This window comes from Aquarana catesbeiana, linkage group LG05, assembly GCF_042186555.1.
Source record: "Aquarana catesbeiana isolate 2022-GZ linkage group LG05, ASM4218655v1, whole genome shotgun sequence".
Lineage (NCBI taxonomy): Eukaryota > Metazoa > Chordata > Amphibia > Anura > Ranidae > Aquarana > Aquarana catesbeiana.
The window spans coordinates 577,456,482-577,478,781 of NC_133328.1; the positions used below are offsets into that span (position 1 = coordinate 577,456,482).

At 39.9% G+C, this 22,300-nt stretch overlaps 1 protein-coding gene across 1 annotated transcript in view; it reads left to right on the top strand.

Moving 5' to 3' along the window:
* Positions 1–22,300, top strand: part of VPS13B (vacuolar protein sorting 13 homolog B) — a 1,301,055-nt gene that overhangs the window by 1,042,735 nt on the left and 236,020 nt on the right. The window contains exon 27 of the mRNA XM_073632833.1: positions 18,449–18,651. Coding sequence (XP_073488934.1) covers positions 18,449–18,651 — 203 coding nt within the window. The remainder of the gene's footprint in view (positions 1–18,448; positions 18,652–22,300) is intronic.

Genomic DNA, 22,300 nt, shown 5'->3' on the forward strand with positions numbered 1-22,300 from the left:
CTGAGGGAAATCCTAAAAACATGACCTGTTGGGGCACCTTGAAGACTGGAGTTGGGAAACACTGCTCTAAACGTATAGCTTTAAAGGCACCTAAAATGTGGACTATTGATCATTTTGTGTACCATCATTTTATGTAATTTAGTGGGGTTTTATGTTGCCAAAATTGTGGATTTTAACATGTTCGAAAAGTGAAAAAATAGCTCCAGTAGCGAAATTGTCACGGTGTAGATGACAGATATTCACTTTACAGTACCTTTTGGTTTTGTCAGGATTGTGTTGTATGGGAAAGGATACCTCAGATATCATTAGCAGTACATGGAACTCTCTGGCAGGAAACTCATACTAATCAATAAAATTACTGGAACGCCAGGTTGTAAATATTCCACCCACTTATTGGTTGACTGAAAAGACAGCATCGTCATCATGTCTGTCTCTTCAGTGGGGATTATTTACCTCACTTCCTGTTACATTAATGGTTATCAAAGAGGTGGACCACTCTAAAATGGGGACACAGGCAGCTGTATAAACCACTTCTTTCTTTTTGTAAAGTATGACGGTTTTATAGCTGTCTGCATTAATGTTGGGTAGATTCCCCTCAGTTCCTGTCCCATTTACATAGGTTATTGAAACAGGAAGCAAGGGGTTGAGGCTAATTGCTCCACACAGCAATTAAATCCTAAACCTTTTTTGGCTTAAAGTCTCACTTTAAAGTATATATCAGGCAAAAAAAATGTATTCTTGTCTTGGATAGTTTTAGGAAGTGTTAAACCCCTGCCAGGTTTTTATTGGGGTCTGTTTCCATGCTAAGGAGATTAACCCTGAACCAGATTGGTACAGAAAACGAAATTCAACATTTTAGAGTTGTCACATAAACAGGACGTGAAATCTTCCAAATGGGACACCTGTTTAAATCACTACTGTCTAAGACAGAATTTGGAGAAATTTCCTCTTACTTCATCCAGGCAGAAAGCAAGGGAAAGTCTCCCCAGTGTATGGACTTGTTCTTTTTAATAGTTGCGCTGGTATCTGGATAGCATTAGTGGTTCACTGGTTTTGCTTGCCACCTGGAGTTGCACTTTAATATCTCCAGCGTAGGCTGCTAATTTTTACTCCTATTGTCCCCCTTTTCCTCTTCAGCGACAGAAGGTGTGTGCATTCTAGAGGGAAATAAAACATTAAATTAAAATTGACTACCTGCAATAATAAGCAACAGAAACCAGCCGTTTTAAATACCCCAAAGGGCTTTTTAACTTTTACAAAGAAATCAAAACTCTGCAGCACTCAAACAATAGGAAATGAATTCTCTGTCGGTAAAGCCAGAGGACAAGCTAAGTAATGTAAATAGTCAAGAGGGATTAAGGTGGAAGTGTAGTATGTGGACAGCGAAACAAATTACTAACAAAAGATTGTGTGTACTGGGTGCAGGTATCGGGGGGCTCTGTCAGCATTGACACCTTGACCCAAGTCCTGCAGACCGAAAGATCCTGGAGAGTTGGAGACCTCATCAGCTCACACACATCTGGGATTGTATTTGTCATTTTGGCATTCTATGCAAGTGAAAAACAAAAAAAAGAGTAAAGGGGGATTATCCTGACAATGAAGTGAGTTACTGAATCTTGTGATAATGAGAAGCAGAAGAATTCTAATTCCTCTCTATGGTCCCCGAGGTGGAGGTGCGTTTATAGTTGAGCAAAAAGTAGAATGTAGGAGGGAGGAACAGATGGCCTAAAACCTATGAAACAAGACACCATATAATCCCAGGGTTGAGTACCACTATTAATCCTGGTCAGTTCCCTACTGTTAGTTTATAGCTTCTCTCTGAGTGGCTACTGATAAACTAGCTCCAAAAAATGCTGTATTCATGCTGAGTTTACAAATGGTGCAGACATTGATCAAATCCCGTTCACACGTTCAGGCTTTGCTTATGGATTTTTATGCAGTTTACAAACCTTAACATATGACTGAAAATAAAGGCTCAAGGGAACAGATACAGGATTGTATACGCTACTGATGACCTAGGAGCAGTCAGCAGTATATGGAGTCCAAGCAACCAAAACAAATGGCTTCAGAAGTTCAGAACTTTGTTGTTGGTAAAGGTTTTTAGATAATATTGACCAGTTATAGAGGAACACTGCTTAAAAGGCATAATATTACAGTCATAGGTGTGTGCTGCCTATTGCACCCCAATGCTCAAACACAAATGTGTGTGTATGTATGTGTATATATACATATATATATATAAAGAAGAAAAAAATGGATTGATGCTAGATGCATAGCCATTATGTTCGAAATTAAGATGATACTTTGTATGATACATGAATTTATCTTTTGTAAATATTTTTGGTTTATGGAATTGTCATTGGAAATGTCATTTACTATCGTTCTTACACAGTGAGGGTTACATTTTTAGGTTTTGTCAATCAGTAATGGTAATGGTTTAATTCGACACATGTGTGGTGATATGTTGGGTGGGGATAAGAGAGGAAGATGATGTCGGGTTCTCCACACACAGCCAGAGAAGCCTGATGAAGAGCGATTCACACTCAATACTGTACAGTAGCTTGCACGTCTGCACTTTCAAGTTTTGTATCATTGGAATTTTCAAGTAAAAGAAACATTTGCATCTAGCATCGGTCCATCTTTTATTCTTTATTGATTTATGGTGGAAGAGTGGGAGTCCACCCTGACGGTGCTGTGATTTGACTAAAGGACTAAGAAAAGAAGGTAACCCACCTGAAGTTTGAATATATATATATATATATATATATATATATATATATATACACACACAGTATCTCACAAAAGTGAGTATACCCCTCACGTTTTTGTAAATATTTTATTCTATCTTTTAATGTGACAACACTGAAGAAATTACACTTTGCTACAATGTAAAGTAGTGAGTGTACAGCTTGTATAACAGTGTCAGTTTGCTGCCCCCTCAAAATAACTCAACACACAGCCATTAATGTCTAAACCGCTGGCAAAAAAGACCATATGACATGGAATAAAGTGACAAAAAGTGCAATAATGTTACTAATAAATACCTGGAATGGTGCTATATAACAAATTGAAATGTTTGCATATAGTGCACCAATAATTGATCAATTGTGATATACATAAGATGTGATTAATGATTGATTAGTATAAATATGGTAAAGTCCATAACATAAAATATTTGATCTTGTTAGCAGAGAAGAATTCCTTCAGCGTTTGCATAAGAAACCCACCCAAAGTGCTCAGATATAAAAACTACTCACCAGATGGATATGACCTCTTTACTTAAAGGGGTTGTAAAGGTAAAAGTTTTTTTACCTTAATGCATTCTATTCATTAAGGTGAAAAAAAACGACAATACTGCCTCCCCCCCAGCCCCCCGTTTTACTTACCTGACCCCTGGAAATTCTCGCGCTTGTCCCCGACATCCTCTTCGCTGCTCAGCCTGGCCATTGATCGGTTACAGTGGATGGATTGAAAGCAGCGCAGCCATTGGCACGCGCTGCTGTCAATCACATCCAATGACGTGGGGCGCGGCCGAGTGACACAGTGAGCTGCTATGACCGCCGGCTGTATTACGGGAGCGCGCCCGCAAGCACTCAACACCATGCGAGGGAGGTCGCATGAAGGTATTGAGTCCTTGTGGGGGGGAGCTGAGATAGCCGCCGAGGGACCCTAGAAGACCAGGTTCGGGGCCACTCTGCAAAACGAGCTGCACAGTGGAGGTAAGTATAACATGTTTGTTATTTAAAAAAAATATATATATATATATATTTTAAGTGATCTTTTAAAAAGAAGGTCTATTGCGCTGTAGGAAAATCTTAATTAGATACCCTTGGTTTAATGAATAAATCCTCTGTGCTGTGTCCTCCTCTCCTCCTCTCCTCCAAGTTATCTCATAAGGAAAAAAAAAGGGACAGTCCATAGTGCAATACTGTAATTTTATTTAAAATAATACAAACAAAGAGGGGTGCCTGCCTAAATTAGTAGGTGCCTTAGCCTGGCACTCAGGATAGATTGCAGAAATTACGATATGAAAGTGCCTTGACGTATGTTTCATAATGAATACGTCATCAGGAAGCGTACCGATCACTGGGCATGCTTGCCCTATATGGCTAAGAAGTGACTGCGATTGCTGGAGCTACAATTCTCCACCCTCCACACCCGCAAATTGTTCGTGCAGCTTTCCATTGATCTTTATGACTATGCATTGATCACCCATGCTGAATGTTAAAGACTAAATGTGGCAGACATAATAATTAAACAATTAATTTTATAATATATTACAGCTAAATGAATGCAATACAATTAATTATACATGATTAAAAATATTTAAAAATTGATTAAAAATAAAATTAAAATAGATTTTTTCCAAACCAGTTAATGGCATTGTCTGAACACTAATTAGTGGTTTGGACTAGAATACCCGGTGAGGTGAACATATTGTGGATCAGGTTTCAAAAAAACATTTGTTTATGACGGAACCCTATTCATTCATTGGTTAAACAGTTCAAATCCAACTCTATATTCATACCAGCAGGTTGCATGGTGCCCAGTCGGTATAACCATTGGGTTTCGTTCTTAGAGACCGCTTGTTTGAGATGTATGCCTCTCCAATGTTTGAATATTTTTTCTATCCCATAAAAAGGGATCCCTATTGTCATATAATCTGAAATATTTAGATACACTGTGTTTAGTGAACCTTTTAGCAATGTTGGTAATGTGCTCATTAATCCTGGTAAGCAACTTACGTGTGGTTCTCCCCACATATTGCATTGGGCACGGGCATTCCAACGCGTATGTTACGTGCTCAGAATCGCATGTAATAAGTGACTATTTTATGTTCTTGTTTATTTACTGTAGATTGGGACCTGTCTATTTTTCTACTTTTTCTTTCCATAGATTTGCAAGCTTTACATCTGGTACAATAATAGAAGCCTTCTCTATCCAAAAAAGTACTGAGTTTTTTTGAAGGGGTCTGGGATGTTGGATGCTATCCTATTTCTCAATCCTGGAGCCCTTCTATATATACATTTTGGTTTCATTGGGAGGAGGTGCTTGAGATCTTTGTCCTTGAGAAGGATTAGCCAATGCTTTCTAAAAATATTCTCGATTTCCTTATACTGTCTGTGGAACCCTGTGATAAAGACTAGTTTTCCCTTAAACTTTCTGTGTTTATTTGGTGTTAGTTAGGTTAAAACTTTTTTACATCTTTCTAGTTCTTTAGGGGGTATAACCTTTCTCAATAAACCTGGTGATGAGAATGTCTGAGTAAGTATTATAATCCTCCAAACACAGTTACTCCTCACTCCTCCCATAAATTGTCTTTTGTGTATATTGGGTATGCAAGCCATTGCAGGTGGTGACAGCTTTGGCTGGGCACATAACCATTTCTGTCTGTTTCTTTTAAAAATGTTTTAGTTGTAATTTTATTTTGTTTCTTTGTGAGTACCAAGTCTAGATAGCTAACTGTCCCTGTGGGGTATTCTGCTGTAAATTTCAAACCATAAATATTTGTGTTTAGCATCCCAATGAATGATTCCAGACTATCTTTAGAACCTTCCCATGTACGATATCATCTATATATCCCCTATAAAATAAAGAGGCCCTCCCATTTTTTGGCATGTATATTTTCTTCTTCCCATTTATTAAGTACTACATTGGCCACACTGGGGACATATCGTGCCCCCATTGCTACCCATTTAATCTGTTTGTAGTACTGGTTGTGAAACCAAAAAAAATTGTTACCCATCGCTATTTTTAGCCCTTAAATCAAAAATGGATTTGCGCCCTTTTAATTGAGGATTGGTGTTTCAAAGCCCATTTTACTGCTTTCAGGCCGTCATTTTGATTAATATTGGTGTACAACGATTCAATATCTACTGTAACCAATATGGTGTTAGGGGTGACTTAAATTTTTTGTAGCATATTAATGAGTTCCTTACTATCCTTAAGATAGGATTTGCCTTGTGTGACCAGTGGTTTCAAATAGATATCTAGATATTCACCCACTCTGGAATACAGGGAATTGGTTCCACTGATGATGGGCCTTCCAGGTGGGTGATCTCTAGAGTTGTGCACGTTTGGGATTATATACATCACTGGCAGGAATGCTGGCAGGAGGGAGTGGGGCAGAAATAGGCTTTCAGCTGTTGCAAGAAAGGGAATTAGTTCCAGTAAATGTCACCCCCACTTCTACCCAGGTTCAGTAAAACCTAAAGTGACAGGGACACTGCACGGGCCCCCTGGAGCATGGGCAGAGTCACCATTCTGACCCCTGAAGCTATGCCCATGGCACACGGGGTGATTAAGGTGTGCCCAGGCACATACAGCACACCCTGTGCACACGCCTATGAATATAGTCTTAAAAAAGACTTTGTCATCAACTTTAAAAATTGTTGACAAAAGCACAGAAAAATTAAGTATTTTAAATGCTTACTTACAATTTGTTTTCCATTACTTATTTTATATTCACTTGTAATGCTCCTTTGAACTTGCCAGCAAATTTGACAACTTTAGGAAGAGTCAGCTTGCTAGCAAAGCGAAATTACCCCTCCCTTTCATGTCATGGTCCTCTTCGTTTCTGAGAGTGTCTAATTACTGTCTGTGCTGGTTAACTTCTATCCAATATTATTCGGCGCTTCTGGCATTGCATCCAAGATGCTGGCATCCAGCAGCAATCTCAAGGCTTTTAAATGTTTGTGTAAGAGAGACTCTTACAGATAAGTAACCCGCATAAAATATATTTCATGCACAAATAGTCTTTTATGGGAAGTCTGTTGTAAAACTACCATAAAAGAAAACTGACTATACCAGGGTTAGGGTCTGTGTGGTACATAGCTCAAGCTACTCACCTGAGGAAAAAACTGACACTCTGGACTCTGACTACCCTGTATACGCAAAAACAAAAGCTAATGGGTTGTTAGTCTGGTGTGTTGTTTTTTCTCCTTGGGTGAGTTGCCTGAAGACTGTTGTTGAAATGAATGGTTCAGCAAAAGGGTCTTCTAAATTACTTGCTCTGTTGAAATCTACTACTTTACTTTTAGGGTGATATCAGATGGACACATCCCCAACAGCAGAATTAATCAGGCAAGGGAATCCCTGCCTCTAATTGAATTACCGTATTTATTGGCGTATAACACGCGCCGGCGTATGACACGCACCCCAAGTTTAGGAGGGAAGTTTAAGGAAAAAACTTTTAGGAGGGAAGTTTAAGGAAAAAAATTTACATTTAAAATGCCCATCAATGCAGCCTTGCCCAGTGTCCATCTGCAGCCTTGCCCAGTGTCCATCTGCAGCCTTGCCCAGTGTCCATCTGCAGCCTTGCCCAAAATTGCAGCATGATGGGTTTTTAAATTTAGTGCCCCCAAGATACACAGAGCCGGATGTCCTGTGTATTCGACTTCTCTCGGCATGTCTCGCAGTCCCGCCCCGTCCAGCCCCTTTGCCTGACTCCTATGATGGACACAACACCAGTCCAATGGCAGGAAGTAAAGGTTAGGAGGTGGGACTGGGCGTGACTGCGAGCGGAGCCGAGCCTAGCCGAGTACACAGTACACTCGGCTCAGCTCAGTCTATTTGGGCGGTGCTCCTCTTCCCCTTAGAGACAGTGGGGATCGGCGTATAACATGCACCCATGACTTTCCCCTGATTTTAAGAGGAAAAAAATGCGTGTTATACGCTGATAAATACGGTAATCTCACACTAGCCCCAAACACTACAGAATTTCACTTGTTAGTGAGGAGTGATATCTCTTTGGTGTGGCATGCGAGGGATCAACTCCAAAAGAAAGGTAAGTTGGCTGTCCTATCACTGGCAAATTGTGGCAGGATCAACATGGCCCTTGGAGCATGCTGTAGCAATAATTCAACAACTTGCTCCCCTTGAAATGATGGTAATGCTACTCAAACATCAAAAGACTTCTCATGTTCTACTTCCTTAGTTCTCCTCTCCTTGTCCAACCTGCTGACAGAACCAGGAGCAGCAGCACACTGATGAGGCTCTTCCTGTGATCCCCCACTTGTAGTTTTGTTCACAGTGCTAGGCTGACAGGATTGTGCAAACTCCTCCCATGGCTGCTATTCAGTGTTTTTTTTTTTTGTTTTGTTTGTTTTTTCGGAAAGAGTCAGCTGTCTATATCAGCAGTGCCTTAGATGATCCCAAACTGAGTACAGTAAAACCTTGGATTGTGGGCATAATTTGTTCCGGAAACATGCTTATAATCCAAAGCACTTTTGTATCAAAGTGAATTTTTCAATAAGAAATAATGGGAACTCAGATGATTCGTTGCACAACCATTTATTCATAGGACTTTCAGTTTATAGTCCATATAAAAAGATTATAGCAATGTGATTGTTAGGAAGGTTGTGTAACCATAAAATGTCCATTCACAAATGGCAGCCTCCACAAGGGGATTAGAGGCAAAATCCAGCAGGAGCTACAGAGTATAAAAGAGAAGAGAGGCGCCTCTAAGTGTAGCAGTATGGTTACAATTAATGAAGGTACAACATTTAGCAACTCACTTGGTTGGTGTTTAAAAGAGGTAAAGCTGTCCACATAGACTGTCCTCCGCACCACCAGCTCTCACCGCTGTCAGTCTGCAATCATGACTGGGAAGACTGAGCCTTGAGGGGAGGGGGATGACGTTGATGGCGGTGCAGAGGATGGTCTATGTGGACAGCTTTACCCCAGTTGCCTGCATACTTACAGTAGATATGCCTGTTTTAATTATCAACCATGTGAGTTGCTAAATGTTGTACCTTCATTAAATGTAACCATATTGCTACACTTAGAGGTGCCTCTCTTCTCTTTTATACTCAGTTGTGACGTGACGCTACTTGTATATGAATACATCACTTGTATATCAAGTCAAAAATTATTTAAAAATTTTGCTTGTCTTGCAAACAAGGTTTTACTGTATATAAAACTAGGCTACAGAACAGGAATAGTCAGAAGGAGTTCAAGACAAAGGGTTAATTCTTCAAAGTAATGCTTAGGCACAATTAAAGCTCCTCTCCTGGCATCAAGATCTACCCACTCCCTCCTCAACCAATTGCTGAGTTAGTTGCCTAAACTAAAAGTCAAAAATACTTACCTAAGTCAGTTGTCACATGACACACTGGTGGAGGAGGTTCCTTCTTTGGGTGTTCATATAGCTGCCTGGGATACCCAAACATTTACTATTTGATGTCTTCTGAGTCCTTTCAGACCTCAGAAGACCGCACAGTTGCAGTTTTCATTAGCACAGAGTGGTGCCAATGAGGACATTGATGACAGATTTACTTTAGCAAAGAACATTGGTAGATAATGGTTAGAAAAGCTGTTGATGGGCAGATGGATGAGGGGGTTTGTGTATGCCAAGACATTGGCTTTAACATTTCTAGATGTTCCTTATTATATAGCAAATCTTCACTTTTGAGTTGAGGCCCACTTTAATTAGTACAGGTTTCCTTTAACCACTTCCCGCCCTCCCACCGAAAAATAACAGTGGAGCAGTGCGGCTCTCGTTCTGGGACAACGTCATATGACGGCGCCCAGTTTAGCCGTGATCGCGGGCATGCATGTTCCTGGGACACGGCGCAACCCCGATCTCGGGAAACAACTGGTTAACTGCCCGCTGGAGCTACAAATGATTAAATAGACAAATTGTAGCTTGATTGCTGCTATCACTCTACTAGTCTCCTGTACGATTTGAGATGGAATGCAATATGTTACTCTACTATTTCTCCAATCAGACTCTAATGTGTATGGTGCTTTACCTATGTGTTGTGGGTCAGCTATAATGACTTTGCTATCAAAAAATTAGTGTCTCTGTCTTTATTCCTGATTCATCTCTGACATGAACTCCCTGTGAACCATGTTTAGATAGAAAACAAGGTTTCTGGCCCATGCTTAAAAAGGCAATTAAGGCCTTTTGATATAGTGTATACCACAAGAACTCAGCCTCCACTTGTGACTTTATCCTAGCCAATAAAGTTAAGTCCTGTACTGCCTGAGATGAATTAAAAAGGTTTCCAGACCAGGCTGTTTGAGTGTTAGAAATGTGTGATACAAATGAGCTTTCTGCGGCAAGTGTAACAGCCTTCTGCAAGAGTGCCTATTAATTCACCAATAGATGGCATCTGTTTAACATCACTGCACTGGAGTTCTTTGTAAGGGAGCCTGTCACCTAAATGCAATTTAGGATTGAGCCTTTGCATAAAAAACTTTCACTGTGTTTTTATTTCTGTAAAATAGCCTTACAGGTTCTGGCTATATAATACTAGTGCCAGGCATCCATGGCCTAGTATTTTCAAATGCTAGAACTGTTTCCAGTTTCCCTTGCCACTTGAGACCCTAATGACAACAAGCACTTGTGAGTGTTGGAAGTAGTGACCTAAACACGTCTTGTTTTAATTTCCTGGTGCTGATGTGGGTAACCACAGTTCATACCTGTGGCTGAAACCTGTTCTGCAAAGAAAAAAAAGCAGTTCCAACAGCCTGCAAAATACCTGCAGCTTTTAGGTAACAAGTGGTACCCAAACTGATATACGTTTTTATTCCCCACAGGTATTAATAGTGGTATGCCAAGTGTTAGCTTGCCTATTCACTTTAGAAAAGTGAAGTTTCAAAATTAGATTGACATTTGCGGGTCTTCTTTCAGTAATGATTCTACATACTTGTCTTATTTTCTTTTTTATCCATTTGTAGCATCCCAGTAACAGGAGATCTAATCATTTTGATTGATATTCTAACCTAAACTCACATAATAGAATGGAATTCACTAGTATCTTCCTTTGCTCAGATTTTATATGAAAAGCTTTTTTATTATTTTTGTATAGTGTGGGAAAAGGTTAGACCTTCCATCAAGTTTGTATTGCTTTCTCTGCCCCCATTGTGGAGACTGACCCCATCTATATGTACTGGTGACACCATTGTCGCAGAGAAATAAGGTAGGGTAAATACAATATTGTAGAACTGTCCCTAAAACAAAAGGTGAGGGAAAATCTTCTAATGGGGACATCTGTCCTTCATGGAGATCACGCAGTACCTACACCTGCATGATGGAGCCATCTTTGGTCACAATATTATAGTCTTGTTGATCATGGCAGAAAGGAGATTGGGGACATTTTTCCTCCTGCCTGCAGCAGACTGCATTATAACATTCTAGGCAAACTTACTTGACTGGAGCACAGTGACTTATTAACGAGACACTGTCACCATTTAGGGCATAGCCCACCTTCCCTAGGCATATATATATTTAACCTAGCTGCACCACTTTTTTGCCTTCATGCTGCAACACCCCCATCTGTGTACGTTTTGGTGTCGACTGGTTTCCGAGATTAGACTGGGGATTCTCTCACAGCTGTGGGTGAGGCAGGTAAGCTCTGAACAGGCAAAGTACTAATGAGGTTCAAATTAAGATTTAACACAGCATTAAATGCTTTCTAGTGAATTTTCTTCTTTTTTTTTTGTTTACTTGTGGGGATTATTAAAGAACATAGTCCAATGAAAAAAAATGGTTGCTTATTACAACTAATTAGATTAAGGATTTCAGCTATATGGTATAATCAGTCTAATTGAGTGCATTTTCTGTTTTAAAATGAACCTGTCACCACATCCCACCATTACTATGAAATGCAGAATGACGATTTCTACTTGATGTATTTACAGACATGCTGTATGCTGCAGCAATGTGAGAGTTCTAAGCAAAGATTTCACACCTGCTATTCAGACAAAAAAAATCAACACTTCCTGGAGTGTCAGAGCATGAGACTTCCTGGGACATCTGCAGTGTTCTACCCTTTCCCCAAGTCATCAGAGTGTTTCTTCTGAAAGTACAGAAATCTCATCACAGTGACACTGGAAGACCTCCTGTCATTTTTCACTGTGCAGTTGCTCTCGGTGATGATCCAATAAGATTTTTGTACTTCCAGCAGAATCAATCTGATTGCTTGATTTTGAAGTTGAATTGAGGGGTTGGTATTTTTAGCAGTTGGAAATTGTTGCTGCAGGCAGTGCTTCTGTAGCTACACCTAACAGAGACTGCCTGTCTGTGTTTAGTACTGTGGGTAAGATTTGGTGACAAGAATGGAAAACATGGGCAGAGTGTGTAACATCTTGTTTAGCATGCTAAAAGATGGGGCAGGAGACCGATGGTCGCTAGTCACTAGGCAGATTGGTAATGTTCATATAATCTTCCTTTCTTTAGTGTAATGGGAAGATCCGCTGACATGCACAGAATAATGGAAGGAGCTTCGTTCAAGGATCTCATCAGTGTATTTATGGGATAAGTTGATTGCACCTTTTCCTGTGCAATTTGGCTTTTAGGATTACAAAAACAAATAAGAATTTCAGTCAGGCCTTCATGCCTGACCTCATACTATGGTGTCCAAATCCATTCCGTTTGTACCGGGTCTAACCATGTGATTAGAGCTTACTATAGGCAGCCTGCATCCTGAAGTTTCCTAGTACATTGGCGTAAGGGTTCGTAATCGTCAATGTCTCTGTTATGCAGCCGTTCCAAAGTAAATAGAAGGAAGGAAAGAACAGCTGAGAGAGATTATTTTCCTTCAGGTTACTGGTTTATAAAATGTTATTTTTGTAAATAAATTGTTCAGTCCTTTCTCGGCAGACTGTAGCCAAGATTGAATGTTGTGCATGATGGCATGTTGCCCATGAAACTTAATGGCCATGGCAGTAACTGTTAACTGCTGATATCTGTTGTCTTACATACAATCTCCAAAGCACAACACTGTAATGTGAGTTACATATTGAAAAATTAAATTAAAAAGTCTAAGTGTCCCATTTAATGGGTATATCTTTCATACTCACTGGTGGACAAATAAGTTATCCATTAGTTGAACAGGATGCTTTATATTCAGCTAGGATTTAATTGTCCTTAATATGCCTGCTTTCTGATTATATTTTGTTTCCCTTCAAACTTCCCAGTCTTTTCTTGTGGTATTTTACATATAACCTATAATAGATTTGTGAGTGTAGCAGTTATTTTTTGGCATAAAACACACTTGTGTTAGGTTTCATGAAAAAGTAAAACTGCATCTAGCAATTATGGATCAGTTTTCAAGCTGGGCTTCTAAGTTGCTTAAAATATGTGGTATTTTTCAAAAATACGAAAAGGACAACTTTCCCCATTCAATGATTAAAACCAGTGTCATCCAAGAGACACTGCAGAACTGCTAACATTACAAGCCCACCTTGAAGTGCACCTGTTATAATTTTGTGCAATGTAAGCGGGTACTGTGAAAGAAACATGGATAACTAATGATGCCTGCACATACCTTCAATTCTCCCTCTCGGGTGTTCCAGAAGCCCTACTTGGGCTGGTCATTTTGGGACCAGCTGGAACCTAGAAAGTCAGTACCAGGGATACCGCTTTCCACTCCATCGGATCTGTAGAGACAGCTACCATATTGATGGACCAATAGAGAGGAGGGAAAAACTAGCTTGTGACGTTGATGTCTCAAGTCACAATTCGCATACATTTTTAACCTTAAAGTGTTAAAAGAACCAGAACATTTCACACAGCTTTTTTGTGGAATGCAGTCTCTTGTGAAATGATTCTCTGCTTTGCTACATTATGGGTGGATGACTCTCTGCTTATATCAGAAAACATGTTGGCCTGCATTTTTTCTGGCTCAGATTGTGGACATTTCAGAAGATGGTAGAAGCAGCAACTAGAGTTGATGTCTGTAACTAGAAATCACATGGCTCCTTAGAATATTTTAATAGGGAGGACCCATTCAGTGGTAGGTGACATGTACAGAACTATTTAAAAACACCTAATTTTGGGAACATAATAAAACTATTAAATTCATAAGTCGTCTGTATCTGAATTTTGTTGTAATTTTGCAGATGCTAGCAGTGTCCACCTCTGCTGCCAGCACCCCATGAGGGCAGGCTAACTGAAGACTACTCCTATGGTATTGCTTAGCATGACACTGTGGCTGTAGTTCTGTTACAATAGACACCAAACCATATATCCATTTTGAACTCATTTAACCTATATTGTTCAGCTTATTGCGGTAATGAGGTTATTAATTTGTATTCTCCTAATACCTTTGCTTTAGTACCAAAGTAAACAGTGTATTTTCATGAGATTTTCATAAAATATGTAATCTATGATAACTTAAAAGGAATTATTCTTCTAATGAATATGGAGAGCTGATTTGCTGCAAAGGTTTGGGCCTGGGTAGATCAAGTTTAAGCCCTGATTTAGAAGAATCATGAAGTTGTAACACTTGCTCTAAGCTGTTTTGTGCTCCTTGGCAAGATGGCTATATAAGTTGAAGTTTAATCGGTTTTATCCAGAGCTGCTGATTTAAATGGAGTTGGCTTTTAATTTTGGCATTGAGTTGCATTTTTATGGAAAATGCAATTTTATTCATTGTCTCTGTTTCAAAAGTTTTTTTTATTGTGTATGAATAATTTTGCCTCTGGGAGAACTTGTAGTTTGGGAAGAGGAGCGCTCATGCCAAGCAATGCTTTTATGCCTGATATAACAGGTCTCATGTATCAGGGATCACAAATCTGTGCAATATAGACTTCACTTGGGGTTTTGATGACATGTAAATAGTGTACCACATGTATCCAGTCCAACTGGCATGAAAGAGAGGGCTTATCTAATGTTACATGGAAGTTCATGTCTTGTCGAAGTGCAGCAGTTCTGCTGAGAATCTTAGAGGTTCATCAAGATCTTTGTGTTCTGTTGATTGTTTTTTTTTTTAACTATTTGTGCTTGAACATATAAATGTTTCTAAATCATCTTTTTGGGGTACAGACTGTGGTGGGTTAAGACATCAATGATCAATATTGGTAAAGCTGCTAGCTTAGCAGTATTGTCAGCCCTTCACAGAGGGGGAGGAAAGGAAAAGTCCCTGGTGCCGCACATCCACGGAATCCTGTGGTAGGTATGAGAGAGACAACCGCAGCGTGGGCTCCTGCCCGGCCACACGTCCAATGCGTTTCGCTCCAGCCCCGGAGCTTAATCATGGGGATCCCCATGATTAAGCTCTGGGGGACGTAGTGAAATTTGGTGGGGGCATGGCCTGTCAGGAGCCCAGGCTGAGGTTGTCTCTCTCATACCTACCACAGGATTCTGTGGATATGCAGCACCAGGGACTTTTTCTTTCCTCTCCTCAGTGATCACAGGAGCTTGGACAAGCTCCTTCCCTTGCCAGCACTCCTGAAGCAGATGCGGCATCATCCACACTATTCCCCAGTACGATCGAGCCTGAGCGGCACACTAACTAATCATGGGTCACATTGTGCACTCCTTCAGTTGGCTTTTGGGGCTGCCTATTGATTATCTTAGACCAGGCTGACAAATAATGTTAAAGCAGAGTTCCACCGAAAGTGGAACTTACACTTTAAGTACTCCTCGCCCCCTGACATGCCACAATTGGCATGTCATTTTTTTTTTGTGGGGGGGCTGGGTACCTGGTTTGGAGTGGGACTACCTGTCCCACTTCCTCCTTCCAACTTCTGGCTGTCTAGGTGACTCCTAGACTGCCCCTCCCTCCCGGCAATGTTCTGTGGCAGGTCCCAAAACATTGCCTGGCCATTGACGGAGTGCAGCGTGGCTCGCGCATGTGCAGTGCACGCCCGGCTGTGAAGCCACAAACTGTCAAAGCCGGGCGCCCACACTCACAGCGTCGGTGCCGCGAAGAGGAGGGGGAGAGAGCGGAGGCTTTGGGCGGCCGCATCGCTGGTCCGTGGGACAGGTGAGTGTCTGTTTATTAAAAGTCAGCAGCTTTTTTTAGCTGCTGACTTTTAATAAACTCAAAAACCAGTGGAACTCCGCTTTAAGGCAAGCAGCTTAGCATTGTCAGCCTGCTACAAGAAGTGCTTCACTGTCAGGATCTCCAGATAAGAAACTTTGCAACAGTTTTACAATTCACTTAATAACATGTATACAGTGCATGATGATCCACAGTAGGTGGATTCAAGCCAACTTGAATCCACCTACTTTTCACTGATTCACTACCACCACTGGAAGTCTATTCCAAGCTACCTGGAATACTAGTCGACTACGCTTTAATAAAACTCTTAAAAAAGTAAAATAATACTATTTAAGATTAGTTTTGAACTTTCCTCTTGCTAGTTTGAGGTCATGTCCCTGTGTTCTTGGCTTCATATTGAAAATACACTCCTGAAACCTATTCACCCACTTGATGTATTTAAAGGTTTCAGTCATGACTCAACTTACCCTTCTTTCCTCTAGACTGTGCATATTAAAGCGAAGCCTCACCCAATCACCCAAAAAGGGGAGGTTCTCCTTTAAGTCCCCCCTCACCACATTTGCCAGGTCATTTTTTTTCCCCAGGGGAGCAGGTACCTAGTTTTGACAGGTACCTGCTCCCACTTCCGCTCGGATCGACTAGGCAATCTGAGCAGAAGTTCTCTTCTCCCCCTCCCTCCATGCAGTCTTCTGGGACACGTCACAGGTACCAGAAAACTGCAGGACCTTTCACAAAACGCAGAGCAGCTCGCGCATGCACAGTGATCAGCCAGCTGTGATGCTGCACGCAGCACAGATGGCTGCCCGCAGTTAAGATTAAGGTGATGGATCCCTGGTCAGGTCAGTGTCCTGTTATTAAAAGGCAGCAGCTACTGGATTTGTAGCTGCTGACTTTTAATTTTTTTTTTTTTCTCCAGAGTGAAGAACAGAAATCTCTCCTAATATGTTTTATCCCTCAGACCTTTCATAATTTTTGTTGCCCGCTTCTGGATTTGTTCTGCCTTGTCAATATCTTTTTGTAAGTTAGGTCTCCAGAACAGGACACAGTATTCCAAATGAGGTCTCACTAAAGATATACATAGAGGAATTGGGACATCTTTCCTCCCGCTGGTGATCCCTCAAATTCTTCCTCCCGCTGGTGATCCCTCAAATTCTATTTGCTTTTCCCACTGCATGGCCACATTGTTTGCTCATTTTGCAATTATAACTGCAACCTACACGATTGGAGAACCTGCGCCTGAAATATGGGGGCCTAAATGATACAGGCTCACTTCTTCCTCTTCAGGCATGCCCGGTCACATGTAAACCTCCCATCTTTTATACAATTTTTTTTTTTTCATTTTGAACAGACCTGATGTCTTTAGGTTGGCTGTCTTGATCACTAGTCCAGACATTATAGAAATACATACAGGCCACACCCACAACAATAATCCTAGCTCAAAAATTATTTACATTCTATGGCTCAGTTATGATTTCTATATTTCTAGTATGGCTTTTGTTATAATTCTGGAAACCTGAACCATCTGTATGGTATGTCCCGCAGGCCACTTTCTGAACATATTTTTCCAAGTGATCTGATTTCAACAGATCAGTGGATAAACTGATATTATAAAGGTCTGTGCAGTTCTATATATGACACCATAAAATTCAGTTACCGTCTGGGGAAAAGCATGAACATCTAGTTCAAATAAACCAATAAATTAAATCTGTTCAGGGTAATGCTTATCAGGAGAATGGGACCACCGCTGACAGTATCTTTGTTATCAATTAGACCAGGGAGATTAAAGGGGAACTATTGTGGTTTTGGATTATTTTATTTTCGTTTTTGAAAAGTTTTATGCAATGGAGCAACATTTGCCCGGTCCAGACCTCATGACCAGCCAAAAAAAATGCCTTTGCAAGTTCAATATAAATATTAACAACATCTAAAAAATGGGCCACACATATTTAAATATTAACAGGTGCATACGGATATTTAGAGATTATATTATAATTCACTAAGTCACTGCACTGAAATTTTAGGCAACTCTACCTGAGATTGAAGTATTTATTGTATTCACCTCCCACTCCTTTTGCAGTAAACTGTTAGCTAGTAGCAAAGATTTATATTGACTCTTTCATCAAACAATTGAAAAAAATAATACTCTTAAGAGCCTAAGTCAAATTCCCAACTGGAAAATTCACAGATTTGTCATCCTTGACAGTGGTGCTAATGCTTCTTGATTTTGTTTTCATTTTAATTGTTTTTAAGTGCTAAGCAGCAGGGGGTGGATATCCTGGGAGATGTAGGCAGCATCACCAGATGTGTTAACTCCCAAAAACTCAATTGAGTTGAATACTACCCATTAGTTCCCTAATTCTATGAATATGTTTGATGCTCCAAATTATATAATTATGTAGGTGTGGGGGGATGGGGCAAGTTGGACAGCTGGAGAGCGGAGTGTAGTTTTTTGTGTGCGAGAGCTACAGTACCACTCTCTTATGTGCTGCTAAAACTGAATATTTTAACCCTTGATGCAGCTCTTTGCTTAATAAAAAAATAAATAAAAAGGAAGAAAGTCCTATACTGTATTTACCGTACTCCTGCATTACAGTTATAGCTAGGTTTAACTGGGTATTAACAATATTCTTGGCTTCAATGATGAACTTTGGTATGCTTTGCAACTGAGTTGCAGTTTTCTGAATTGAAAATTTGATCCTTTTTCTTTTTCATAGATTCAATCTCTGCGGCATCATTTATGCTGAATTTAAGTGATTTTCTTCTGAAAACGAGTCTGAAAGAGAGAAGCAGGAATCTTATTGGTCCAGTTTCTGGTTCTGTAAATCTGGAGGCCAGCTGGTGCAAACATAGCGGGAACCCGGGCCTCCCACAGTCATCTCCAAAAATTATCCTTGATGTGAGATGTGGAGTACTGCAAGTGAGTATGTTCTGAAATAAAACACAAGATTTTGGACTAGATAAACTTATTGTGCTTAATTGTAGAAAAAAACAATAGTAGTGACTAAAAAGTATTAAAATAAGTTTTTTCTGTCCCTAATATTTAAAGTAGTCCTGCTTCTCAAAATTCAGAGAAGTGACCCATCGCAACCTTGATATAACAATGGCATGCTTCCATCCATAGTTAACTTGTAAAGAATTGGGAAATAGAAATGGGACTTTACATGAAACATGTTATTGTGGGTAAGGATAATATGTATGAATGAATGAAATACATTTTAATTTGATTTCATTAACCCATAAGGGTAGTCTATGATTTTTAAAGCATAAATAAAAGAAAATAAAATACAGATACAATCATAAAAGATGCATATATTTATAATAATAAATTGAATGCAAACAAATCAATGGACATGATTAATACAATTTTTACAAATAAATACATAAATCAATAAATTTACAAATCAAAAATACATAAATCACATCATACAGGTATTTCCTACAAAGTACTGCTTCTCAGTTTGTGTTGTGATGCACTGCTTGTGTTGTCCAGGGTTAGCAACATGACTGATAACTAGTGCATCTGTTGATGCACACAAGTAAACTAGCTCTATAACTGCAGATAGACACAAATGTGTAACCTCACATACAAAAAATGTATGCACATTTTTATGTTGAGGCCTTGATCTGGCTATGATTTATTTGATCTGTAGTACATACATGTGTATTTTACCACAAAATTATTTACCTAAAAAGACAGTAGCAATTTTAAAGCAGCAGGTATTTTTATGGGGATAACAGTGGACAATGCTTGTGTAATGTTTGTTGAAACTACCACTTGTAGCCTCCATCAGAAAAGCCCTTTCTAGCTGCCTCACTCCCCCATCCCTATCCTCTTATACCTACCTTAATTGTGAAGACTGTTTAAAATTCTGATGGTGATACCAACTACTTGGCTGTTGCTTGGTGGGCTTGACTAAAGATGGCAAAGCAAAAAATCCCCCTGTAATGAAGATACCTGGGCAAATGAGCAATAACTCTGATGACAATAATAGTGGTTGGTCTGTGCAGGAAAAAATGTTACTTTATTAAAGATTTCGAAAAAAATATATATTATTTGTGTATCAAAACTTTGAATTTCAAAAATGTTCACTAACACCCAGCATTAGAGGAGATCACACAAGTTGAAAGAACGCATCTAGATGCATGACAGACAAACAAAAAAAACACATCTATGGAAAAATAGCTATTCGTCCAGAAGTACCACCACACAAAGAATTGTACCACAGCAAGTGGCTGCTTTAAATCCATGCCTGGATCTCCTCCACATTAATAACAACTCACTTGTTTTCATGAAGGTTCATGACATGGAAGAAATCCGGGCATGGATTGAAAGCATGTGAGACAAAGGTAGACTTTAATATTGATGGCTTTGACAGAACTCAGGCTTACTTTATGCTGGACTGATTTAATCATGCAATACTGTCAGCATTGACCAATTCCAGCCGCTTACTGCCATGTACATGCCTTTGCTTTGCTCTTCCCACCCCACTTGCTAGAATCTATCTACCTGATGACTTTATTTCCTGATCTGTCAACCTGCGTAGCTCTCCAGACACTGCTAGTTAACAAACTATCTACAGGTTTTTCTCATGCTATCTGCTTTAAACTGAATTGGACTGTGATGGCCGGTATAGTCCCATGATTTCCCTAAATGGGACTGTAAACATCACCACTCAGGGACTGAGACTGTAATGTGTCACCATTAGTAACCTTATTAATACTCATCCTGAGAAATGTGAATGTTTACCATCTTTACTAGCCAATGGTGATCATCCTGAACCATCTAGCGCATTGGTCGAAATGTCCTAAATGTAGTGGATTTGCGGCTCGAGCTCCCAGGGGTTCCTCACATATGTGATGTTACTTTTTCATGCACTGCAACAAAGTTGTTAATGAAAGATTGCAGCCACTTGCTGTGGTACAACTCTTTGCATGGTGGTACTTGGCGTCCAGACGAACAGCTATTTTTCCATATATGTGTTTTTTTTGTTTGTCTGGTATGCATTTAGATGTATCCTTTTAACTTGTGTGATCTCCTCTAATGCTGGGTGTTAGTGAACGTTTTTGTAATTCAAAGTTTTGATACACAAATGATACGTATTTGTTCTAAATCTTTTATAAAGTTGCATTTTTCCTGCATAGTCCCAACCACTATTATTGTCATCAGAGTAACTGCTTGTTTCCCCAGGCATCTTTATTACAGGGAGATTTTTTGTAGTACTAATCTGGTTTTGGTTATGGTGACAACACCTCACTGGTGAGTGGGTTTTTGGGATAATAAATTTATAGGAATTGAATTGCCATCTGTGTTTATTTGACTAAAGATGGACATCCTACAAGACCCATCCTTAGCAAACATATATTTTCCCATCGCTATAAACCATAAAGCTCAAGTTTACTGATTTTTTTTTTTTAACCACTTCCCGCCCGGCCTATAGCAAAATGACAGCCGGACGTTGGTTTAATTGTTCTGGCTGGACGTTATATGACTTCCTTCAGAACAAGCCGCTTGTGCGCGCCCCTGGGGGCATGCAGTGTGGTGCCGTGTTTCCCGGACACAGTGCATCTCCGATCACAGGAAAGAGCCCATTTGATCAGCTGTGTCCAATCACAGCTGATTACAGTGTAAATAGGAAGTGGTGGTTACTGGCATTGCTCTACTCACGAAAAATACAGTTAATTCAGTTATAGTTTACCTTTACTTTACTAAATATAAAAAGCAAAACTAAACTCCTGAATATACTTTTCTCCACCTTCCAGCATTGTAGCTGTTACATGCCTCATTGGCCACTGTCATCTTCTGTTTGGTTGCCGGGTTTTCAGCCTCTTGATTGACTTGCAGGGAATGATGTCATCCCATGCATGGGGCAGGAGAGTCAGTCATTGTGGTAATAGAAAACTGTGAGCAGGCGGGTAAGAGTGTATTATTGCAGAAGAGACATAGCATGTCTCTTCTGCAATAAAGAGTTGCCTGCTCGCAGTTTTCTAAGAGTTAAGTTTAGTTCCACTTTAATTTACAGTGCTTGTATAGCAATTGCATACATTAGAATTGTTTTGATTCAAGTTATCCCTCTTCTGTATGCTGTCAGGTGTGGATGAAAGGTATTCTTTAATGCAGGGATATGCAATTAGTGGACCTCCAGCTGTTGCAAAACTACAAGTCCCATCATGCCTCTGCCTCTGGGTGTCATGCTTGTTGATGTCAGAGTCTTGCTATGCCTCATGGGAGTTGTAGTTCTGCAACAGCTGGAGGTCCGCTAATTGCATATCCCTGCTTTAGTTTAATGTATTGCTGACTTTTGAGTCCAAGCTCTTTTTAAAAACTTTGCACGTGTAGCTAAATCATAGGTCTGTTTAAAGAACAGCTTGCAATTATGAACTATCTACAAAACCACACTCCACAAGAAGTAAAACACATGTAAAATACGCTTCATAAAACTGCTTGTTTAATTTTCACAGGGGGGCATCTCAGTTGCCTTCAAGATAATAGCGATGTGTTTCATTTAATTCATGGGATACTTTATCTGTGTTGATATTAAGCAGGACTAAAAACAATAGCAATACTG